The sequence below is a fragment of the Halichoerus grypus genome, chromosome 9 (assembly GCF_964656455.1).
Source record: "Halichoerus grypus chromosome 9, mHalGry1.hap1.1, whole genome shotgun sequence".
Taxonomy (NCBI): domain Eukaryota; kingdom Metazoa; phylum Chordata; class Mammalia; order Carnivora; family Phocidae; genus Halichoerus; species Halichoerus grypus.
This window is the reverse complement of record NC_135720.1, coordinates 78,748,802-78,759,654: the sequence shown is the minus strand read 5'-3', so window position 1 is coordinate 78,759,654 and position 10,853 is coordinate 78,748,802. Positions and strand designations below refer to the sequence as shown.

The 10,853-nt window shown below is 39.3% G+C and overlaps 1 protein-coding gene across 1 annotated transcript in view; it reads left to right on the top strand.

The window, feature by feature from the left end:
- Positions 1–3,901: 3,901 nt before the first annotated feature.
- Positions 3,902–10,853, top strand: part of MEI4 (meiotic double-stranded break formation protein 4) — a 188,786-nt gene continuing 181,834 nt past the window's right edge. Inside the window, exon 1 of the mRNA XM_036082206.2 lies at positions 3,902–4,140. Within this exon, the coding sequence (XP_035938099.2) occupies positions 3,909–4,140 (232 nt within the window). The 5' untranslated portion in view covers positions 3,902–3,908. The remainder of the gene's footprint in view (positions 4,141–10,853) is intronic.

Below are 10,853 nucleotides of genomic sequence, written 5' to 3'. Positions count from 1 at the left end.
TATAGAAAAGCATAAACAAGAAAATGAAATCAGACTTCTTCAGCTCATACTCAGTGTTTTGTTTGTATTTTGGTGAATAACCTTGGTTTGTCTCCCTCGCTCCTCCTGCCCTCTTTCTTTTCTTTTTCTCTTTCCTCCCCCCTTCTATCTCCAAATCTATCAATATATCAGTCTCTGTCTATGGATCCCCCCCCCTCCATTTTGCAGTTTTACTGAATTTACTGTTTTATGTTTACCCTGCAGTTAACATCATGTGGGAAATACTCTCCCATAGTTTTAAATATTTTAAAAACATTTTCAATTCAATTGTATATTATGTCACAATTGAATGCATCTGTTAGATATTCAAGCCGGTGACAGGTTTTGTTTTGTTTTAGTAATTATAAATAATCCTATAAGATCATCTGTGGGCATAACGCTTTGTATGTAGCTCTGGTCATGTTTTTAAGGTCTTAGAACTTGTATTGCTGGTCCAAAGGGGGATAAGTATTTTGGTGTTTGGTACACATTAGGGAAATATCCTCCTGAATGACTACCTAATTTAAACTTCCACTTCTTATATAGGAACGATCTGGGGCTCTTTAGTTCGTGGAATTTTCATCAGTGATCTTGGAGATGAACAGAATTTAGAATTCAGGATTATAATTCAAAACAGTTTTGACAGTTTAGAGAATTGATTAGTTGATACAAATTAAAGTTCAGTAGGTGAAAACGAGGGTAGGAGAAACAGGGCAGATAAAAATTGCCGAAATACTCTTTGCAGAGTAGCCATTTCTGCATGCACTGCTTGAAGGAGAATCCAGGGGTCATAAGGAATGTGACTAGATTTCTCGGTAGCCTGTGGGGACTTTGCTACGGTAAGTAAGGTCTGTTCTCAAATGTAAAGAAAAAGAAAGCTCATTTGGGCTAATGCTGTATTCTAAAAAGACTGCTAAGATTTTGTGTTTTCTGCTGTTAAGAATTCAAAGACACTAAATACCTTCTTGGGGAACATTTAATGTTCGTTTTAATTATTTACGATAATTATTTGAGCATAAATTGAATTTTAAAAAGGCTTTCTGAAAGTTACTACCAATCTTTCCTCATTTAAGTAGAGAATAAGTTTAGGAAGCTCATATTTTTTTCCACGAAATTTCAGGGGAAATAGAATTATCTTTACCTTGCAAATGGTACTGTGAGGATAAGAATGTTATCCTTAGATAAAAATGGCACATGTTTATAAACACACACACTCTAAAATATGAGGAAGGGGTTTAAAATGCCTGCTTCTGTTTGGTTGTAGGTTGTAGTTCTGTGTGTGTTTTGAGAGTAATTTATATGGTAGAAGGCTGTACCAACATATCTATTAGCAATCACTTCTGTTCACTTGTGGTACAATTCTAATTAGTGTTCAGACGAGTGACCCTGGGATAGTTATAATCCAGAAGGACTTTATAATTTGTTCTTTTTTTGTTGACTGACATTCAGCGTGATTTTAAGACTATTAGCAAATCCCATATGATGACTAAAAATCAGAACATTTAATTAATCAGCTCACTTAAATCAATTAATTATCTTTGCAAGAAGACAGGGAGATTTCTGTGTTTCTGTTATCCAGAGAATTTTATTCTCTTGTACTAATAAAGAGGTTTTTTTTTTCTTTTTAGTTTTTAGCCTAGGTTGCCACCATTCATAATTGAATGTCAGCTCATGTTCTAGCCAAAACACTTTAAATAGGTTATTATTTTCATTATTGTTATTATTGTTATCTTCAGTCAGTACTGTTATATCTGATGGTAGGCTTATTTCTTTGGGAAGGTCATCCATGCTGTGTGCTCTCTGTACACAGGTGCTCTCCCGAAGCACTGGGAGGCAGGGAGTCTGGTCCCCGTCGCTGACACAGCAGATGAGGGATGACCCAGCCAAGTGACATGGTTGTTGTGAAGGCTAAAATAAGTGCAGCTATAATTCTAATTAGTTTGTCTATCTTAATAGCAACATCTAGTCCTGGGTATATTATACAGCTGCGAAGGCTAAAAATATGGCAGCTATACTTTGCTTTTGGAAATCTATTCTTCATAATTTTTTTCTAATTATAATTTGATATGTGTTCATTGCCAAAGATTAGGAAAATTTAGAGAAGTATCTGTAAGAAAATAAAAATCACCGATAATTATATAGTAGAGATAAATCCTATTTACATTTTTTGCATTTCCCATTTTTTATATAATTGGGCTCCTACTATACATATAATTTTATGTCCTCACTGTTTTTCCACTCAGCATGTCATTAGAACTTTCTCATGGTAATAAAAAATATCTCTGAAAACCCCTATTTTAATAGATGATATTCATTTGAATGATCGTATCATTATTTACTTAACTATTTGGTTGTTGGTCCTAGTTTTCAATTATAAATTATTCTGTTATGAACATATCGTACATACATTTTTGTGTTGATCTCTGATTTTATTTATTTATTTTTTATTTTTTATTTTTTTTAAGATTTTATTTTTTTGCGAGAGAGAGAATGAGAGACAGAGAGCATGAGAGGGAGGAGGGTCAGAGGGAGAAGCAGACTCCCTGCTGAGCAGGGAGCCCGATGCGGGACTAGATCCCGGGACTCCAGGATCATGACCTGAGCCGAAGGCAGTCGGTTAACCAACTGAGCCACCCGGGCGCCCTGATCTCTGATTTTAATAAAGCAATATTACGCGTCCTCTTAGCTTGTGTATTTTCAGTGCTAAACTATAGAATATCAGATAGGTAAACAGTTTTGTAGGTGGTAATAAATCTGAAAAGATTGCATATGGTGGTATATGAACTGTTCTTTGAAAGATGCACCACCAGGGCTTTGGCAGCTATGAGAGTCAGGATGTCACAACCGGGGAAAATTCAGGAGCAGCGATGTGAATGGAAATGAGCTTAGGCTGAGTGCATCTGTTTGTATGAGTATGATTTAACCACAGTGGAAGGATAGGCTTGAGAAACTGAACAAAATAAAATTTGAAATGTGGAGTAAAGAATTTGAATTTGTTATAGATGTGGCAACCAAAGGTCCTAAATTCTCTGGACCATTGTACTAATCATTACTAATCTTTATGTAGCACATTTTATGTGCAAAGCTCCCCCTTGTGGAGGCCCACTGGGTGTTTATACTTCAGTAAGGGTCATCGTATTCATCAGTGAATGCAATGGTCTGTCATGTCCTCACAAATAAATTCCTAGAATCAGACTGCGTTACAGTGCTGGTTTGGAAGTGGCAATTGGAAATCTTTGGAGGTGCAGAATCAGAGCACGGCCACAACTTAAATGATGCAAATATTTTAAGGATTGTTCTTAGTATAGATTGAAGGGGCATGGTTAAAGGCAGGAATAGTAATGCAGGACTGGGAAGCAGGGACTGTAAGACTTAGCAGAATGGGTTGGAGGAGAAGGGTTTACATTTAAATGATTTAATCTAGTGGTTCTGATTACAGAGTTAACTCCTTTCGAAATGTAAAAGCCTTAGTGCCCTTCCCAGATTTGCTGGATCTGAATTTTGGGGAGATGGGACCTCTAGATATATGTATATATATGTATATTTAAAGCTCCCTTAGAGACTCTGATGTGTGCCTCTGGTTAGAAAACACTAAATGAATTAATGTGTGTTTTTTCCACCCCAGGAATTTGTCAAATTGTCTGAACCGACTGTTTTGAATCTTAATACACTTAATATGCATGTGTATGCATTTTTCTTTTGCATATTTTTTCATACTCTCTTCAGTTCCTGAAAAATTTTTTTCTGTTACTTGGTGTCAAGTTCTTTAACAAACTTATTAATTAGCGTTACCCTGCAAAATCAATTTTGAGCAAATGAAATGCACTACAAAAGTTAAAAGAAATTTCTGCAACTTTTTTTCTTACTAAATGATAGGGACAAACGCCAGGATGGATGACCAAATATGGTATTTGAGAACATCAAAGCTGGCTCTGGCCTTGGCAATTATCCGCTCAACACCAGCAGACACAAGCAGCAGAGAATACACAGAGCACCTTGCGAAGGTGGTGTCTGAGCAGGAGTCAACATGGAGATCAAAAGTCCAAGCCTTGGAAGCTGAAGTTCTGCAATTACGCCACAAACTTCTTCTGAGCAGGATGCATGCGGGAGTGTTTAAGAGTGGTGAGTGTATGAAAACGTCATTCTGGGTCTTTATTATTTACTTTTTTTTAAAAAGACTTATTTATCCATTTTAGAGAGAGAGAACGAGCAAGTGGAGAGGGGAGGAGCAGAGGGAGAGGGAGAGAATCTCAAGCAGACTCAGTGCAGAGTGCTGAGCCCAATGGCTCGATTTCATGACCCTGAGATCATGAGCTGAGCTGAAACTAAGAATCGGTTGCCCAAGTGACTGAATCACCCAGGCGCCCCTTTATTGTTTACTTCTAATTTAATTTAATTTTTTAAAAAAATTGAGTATAGCTGACACACAATGTTACATTATTTTCAGGTATACAGTTTAGTGATTTGACAACTCTCTACATTATGCCGTATTCACCAAAAGTGTGGCTACCATCTCTCCTGTTACGTCGCTATTACAATATCATTGACTTTATTCCTTATGCTGTGCCTTTTATTCCCAGGACTTACTCGTTCCATCACTGAAGGGCTGTTATCTCCCCCCTCCCTCACCCATTTTGCCCAGTCTCCCAGCCCCCTCCCCTCTGGCAACCATCAGTTTGTTGTCTGTATTTATGGGTCTGATTCTGCTTTTTGTTTGTTTATTCTTTTTTTTTTTAGATTCTGTTTATGAGTGGAATCATACGGTATTTATTTTTCTCAGTCTGACTTATTTCGTTTAGTATAATACTGTCTAGGTCCTCCCATGTTGCCTCAAATGGCGCGGTCTCATCCTTTCTTTTGGCTGTGTAATATTCCATTTTGTGTGTGGGGGTGTGTGTGTGTGTGTGTTCGTGTATGTGTGTCTACATGTACGTATAACATTTTCCTTATCCATTTGTCTATTGATGGACACTTAGGTTGCTTCCATGTCTTGACTATTGTAAATAATGCTGCAATAACATAGGGGTGCATATATCTTTTCTTGATAGGGTTTTAGTTTTCTCTGGGTAAATATACAATAGTGGAATTATTAAATCATATGATATTTCTATTTTTAATTTTTTGAGGAACCTCCATACCATTTTCCACAGTGGTTATACCAATTCTGGTTTATTTCATCTTCACAATTATTTAGAAATTGTTTAGTTTCCTAAAACTAGACTTCTTGACCTATAAAGATTTTTTTTTTTACTTGTAGTCATTCATTAAACGTTTATTATTACTTCCTGATGAATGAGGCTACAGTAGATATTGGGATGAAGTTGGAGAATGAAAATATCTAGATTTGAAGGCAATAATGTTTTAACTTACTGGATAAAATTTAAAATCTCATTACTTAACCTTATTATTTTACTCTGTATGTTATGTTGCATTTATATTAAATAATTCAGCTAGCAGTCATGTATCATGTACCAGCTATGTACCAGGTAGGCAGTGGGTGGTGGGGACCCAAAAAACACAGAAGAGGAGGTGCTGTCCTTGCCATCAAGTACCTACCATTCTAGCAGGGAAGACAGACCTATAAATAGCTAACCCAGTGTGATAAATGCTTTAATAAAGATACTGACAGAGCACAGAGGAAGAAGCCATTCATTCTGCCTGGTTTTGAAGACTTCTCAGGTCTGGCCCTCAAGGTTCTGTCTACTAGGCATGTCACGGAGCGTGCAAGAGGCAGGAACGTGACCAAAGGCAGAGCAGTAAAGAATACATGCGCCATTTAGGATGCTGTCAGCATTACATTTCAGAAGTGACCAGAACACCATGAGGGAGAAAGGAAGAGAAGTGAATTGGGACCAGGTTCAGAAGGGCCTTGAATGACAACCTAAGGACTGTTTTAGTTTATTTCCTATCACTAAGTTGACCATACAATTTTTTTGTCTCCCTAGGGCCCTTGTGAGAGTGAAAGTAGGGAACTGTTAATGATTATACTAGGACAACAGGTGGAAACCAACTCCTGAGCATGATGGAAATGTGGTCACTCCATTCATCAGGAGCCATATAATTTTTTTGATGCAGAGGATTGACCCACATATTGGGATTGGGAAACAATTCTGGTGATTTTTAAAGAATGTAAAATCCTTTGCCTAAAACCCTTCCCCAGCTCCCAATTTTGCTTCACATTCGATTCAGACTTGTGATCAGGGCCTGTGATGCTGTGAGTGATTTCACCTCTGTTTACCTCTCCCGCCTTGTCTCATACAACCTCCCCATTGTATACAGGGCCCCAGCCACTATGGCTTCCTTCCAGCCTTGGACCTTTGTTATGTTCTTCTCTTTGAATCTCTTTGTGACTGGTTTCTTCCCTTTCTAGAGGTCTTATTTTAAATGATACCTCCTCACTGACTGCTCTATATACATAGCACTCCCCACTAGTTTTTCTTTACCTAAACATCCCCTGTGGATTGTTTATGTAATTGCTACCTTATCTCTTGAGCTAGAGTTTAAGTTCAGTGAGTAGTGGGTTTTGATTTGCTCAGCACTCTCTACTCAATGTCCACCCCAAACTCTGACATGCAGCAGGTGCTCAATAAATATTTGTCACATGGAAGTGGGGCAGAGAGGATGTTTCTGGCCATAGCAGTGATTGGAAGCAAGGAGACTGGTTTTAAACATATTTACCAAAACCCATATGAAGAATGATGAATTGAAATCAATCTATGATATGAGAACTAAAAGGAGGTCAGACATATATGCATGATTTTAGAGTAGACACTTCAGATATTTGTGAATGATTTCAGAGTGTGATTAAGGGACATAGAGGCATTTGGGATAATAAGGTTTCCAATCCCAGTTTATTGAATTTGTTGCAATGCTTTGAATATGGATAGTGAACACTGAAATAAATTTATATGATAAAAAATTGAGTCCAGGTTTGTCTGAGTGTAGGCAAATCCCTGATCCCTGAATATACAGGGATTACGTAGAAGGAAGGTGGAAGGATGGTCCTTAAAGTCAAAGGGGATGAGCAGGCTGGAAATAGAGACACAGACTTAGGATCCACTGACATTTAAATCATAATTGAAGTTCTAGCCATAGATGAGACTCACAGGGAGAACAGAGCTGAGGGTTGCGGGGGTGGGGGTGGGGGGCTGGCACTGGGGATCCCAACATCCCAGGGGTGGGCAGAGGGAAAGGAGCCATGGAAGGACTATGACTGTCACATTAGGGGTGTGCAGGTATGATGCACACATGCCTGCTATGGGTAATAGGGTACTCACTTTAGTTTTGGGTATAATCAGGAAAACTCGTTAATCTAATACCCAGATGTTACTAAAATCTCATTATTATGTGAGTGAAAATGGTGTTACACAATTTATAGCCACAGTTTAGTCTCTCTAGAGTCTTTCTAGGTAATGGGCTCTTTGTACTCAATGAATGCAAATGCAATCAATATTCTTAATTATTTTAGGTGCAGTTATATGATTAATATAATGCCACACACATAAAAATTTCCAGTAATCTTAAACAGACTCTGATAAACATCTGTGATATCAAAACTATTGTTTACTGTCAAGGGTCTGTTTATACCACTGCTCTAGTGGTGTGGATGATTTGTTTGGAACACGAATGTGCCTGACAGTGAGAGCCTAGGTGAGAACTTGTTCTCACACTGAAAACTTGCACTTGCAGCACCTGTGAGAGAAATTTTCAAATACCCTACAATTAAAGTCAGTTTTACTTGCAGCAGGAGCTATAGGTAAAGCGTTTCTGCACAGATGTTTGTAAGAAACTTGTCTCTCCATCTGTTAGCTTAAACTTGAAAAATGAGGAATAAACAGATAGATTCCGATAAATAGAGCCACTATTAAAGGGGAAGGAACAAAACCTAACAAAGGGGGGATATTAAATTGATAGGGAAATAAAGAAGGAACACAGCATTATTTAAATATGTATAATTCGAAAGACTGACTTGCTGACTTGCTCTAAGAAAACTCCATACCTGAGAATCAAAACTATATTATAGATATGTTTATATGATTAAATATTTTCTTCTGGAATTTTCAGGGTTGCTTTACGTATGCAACTCTTCTCAAGTGGCTAGAGACAACTGGCCCTCAGTAAATGTTGAATGGACTGCTTCTTGACAGATTGAGAGGCTGGGTAACTTAATTTACAGCATCAACTATCCATTGAAGCAACTGAGCAACCCAGAATTCAATAAAGCAGAGCTGAAATGGCAAAGTAAACAAATAAAAAAGCATGATGTAGTTTATACAGCATTTCAGTAACTCAGCTGTTTCTTTATTCTGATTTATTTTTCTACAGCTTCTTAGAGAGAGAGATCTACTTCTTTATTACATTTATTAAAGGACTAGACTGTACACAGAAGGGATAAATAGAACTCGCTCTTAGAATTATGCCACATTGTGATTTTACTTAAATGCTCCTTAGTAGTGGGAGGAAGGAAGGGAGGAAGGATCAAAGAAACCCAGATAATCCAGTGACACATTTCTCAAAGTCAGTTTGGGTGATGGCTGGTAGGCATGGTTAGTTGTCTACTCAGTATGTAGCTTCCTACTTCCTTTCTAAGGCACTCTAATTTTGTTTTGGCAGAGATGTGCTTATTCCCAGTGGGTTAATCCATGAAAGGCTTAGATTTGTTTTGCCAGTATTGTTCTAAGTTTGGGCAGGGGCCAGTGAAAGGTAAAAAGCAATCTTCTAAGCCTTTGATAAAGATTTGCCTCTCTCTATAAAGAGATGGAGGCTCATGAAAGAGAGCACTTAAATTTTTCTTTCTTCCCTTTTTTTTTTTTACGTCAACCACTTGTTTCCTGCATGCAGCACTGCCAGTTGAAGATACGATGATGCCTGGATCTGTGGTAGCCAATTTGCAACTGTGAGGCAATATTGAAAAATTAATGGCCAGCATGCTAAGGATAGTGAAATAGTCAGAGGAAAAGGACCTGGGTCCTTCTCGACATTGCTGAGCAGTCAAAGCAACGCTGGGATGACTTTCTTAGGAATGTTTAAAAAGATAAGCAAGGGTTTAAGCCATTGTTGTCCATGTGTTCTCTTCCATGTATCTGAGCACATCCTAATTTATAGAGTGGGGAAGGGGCGGGGGTCATGAATAATTTAGAACGGCCCTACTTTTTCTTCTGCCAAGAGTCTTCTTGATCTATATGGGAGAAAATGAGTGAGAAAAACTATGTTCTTTAATCTAGAACAGCTTCCCGTTAAGGATGGCCTGGTAATGTTGTCAAGAATTTCATCTGTGTCTGAGTAGGTAGGTGAGGAAGACCCAGAGCCCAGAGACTGGCCAGGAACGTGTCAGTGGCTGTTCTTAAATGTTGACTAGGGCTTGAAGGGGACACGGTGGCAGGAATAGGGCTTTGTTAGTGGGAATAATGGCACAGAACTTCAGTGAGCAGACTCCGGATTAAAATTTGAGTATGTGTGTGTGAGAAAGTGGGGCAGGCAAGGGGAATCTGGACAGGTATAATTATACAGTAATTTGGCATTCCCAGGAGGGAAGTAGATAGATGAAGTGTCAGGTGTATGCTTTTCCCCCTACAATTTATGTATTTGGTGTCTTCGTGAATGATAGCTAGGCTACTGGATGAGCAACTGGCTAGAGGGAAAAGAAAGAGAAAATTAAACCAGAACAGTTCACTGATTTCCGTGCTTACTTAGTAAATGTTCACTGGATTCAGAGCGACTATGCCAAGTGCTGGGGCTGGGTGGCGGCGCCGTGCACAGCAGCAGCACAGTGACTTTCGGAGCTGGACTCAGCCCTTCTGTGGTTTAGGTCCTGGAAACAGCTGACCGACCAGATGGCTTTAGGAGCTTCCCTTGCCTCTAGCTGACAGTGTTTCAGTTTACCCACCTCCTTGCCTGTTGTCTCCTTTACCGTTTTATACTCTGAGGATCAAATCCTCAGCGCTCCTGTGCCTGCCCCAGACCCTACTTCTCCTGTTGTGTGAGCTTGGATTCAGGAAAAGGCTTTTAGCTAGATCAGTGTTGACGGGGGGGTCAGAAAGGGTACGGCTAGCCTGGTTGCCCGTGTGCACCTCGCCAGACCCAGCATGGAGCCTGTCTTTGTCTCCCGACTGCTACTTTTCCAGCCCAGGCCCACTCAGCCTCTGTCCCATCCCAGCCTGTCCCAAACCACATACTGAGGACACATCACAAATAACTGACCTACAGTCACAGCTTTGAAGCTCAGCATTTATAGGTTGGGGGGCGGGGGTGGGGGCCTTCACTGTTGCACAGGTGCTGAAAGAGCATGGAAAATGAATGCATAAGCATTTCCCTTTTTAGTTTTGATATAAGCTTTTATAATACAAATTTCCTTAAAATTGCAGTTGATTTAAAGCATACATGCATAATGTATGTAAACATCAGGAAATGTGCTGCTAATTTAATATGGAATCTAATGAAAGGCTCCAAAATAATTTAAAGCACATTGATAATTACACATTAGACATGCTTTACTCATTATGTAAAAACTGAATATTTTGATGTTAGAGACCATCGACATACAAAGAAATTAAAGTTAAGGCTAAAAAAAAGCTCCGAATCTTAAATGGCTTTGCTAGTGACAAGGCAACTGTTTAGAAATGCAAACATGTCAGTTCTAAGAAGAGCTGGCTCTGGTAGGAATGGTGGGAAGGGCCGAACACGCACCAGCTCGGTCCTGGGCCTGGAAGACGCGAGAGGCTGGGCTCAGGTGAGGGCAGCCGGGCGTCCCGCAGTGTGCCATGTTCCGTGTTCCAGATGGACGTCGTCAGCCCTGCCACACCTCCTCCTGGTGCGGGGCTCTGCATCCTGCTGTG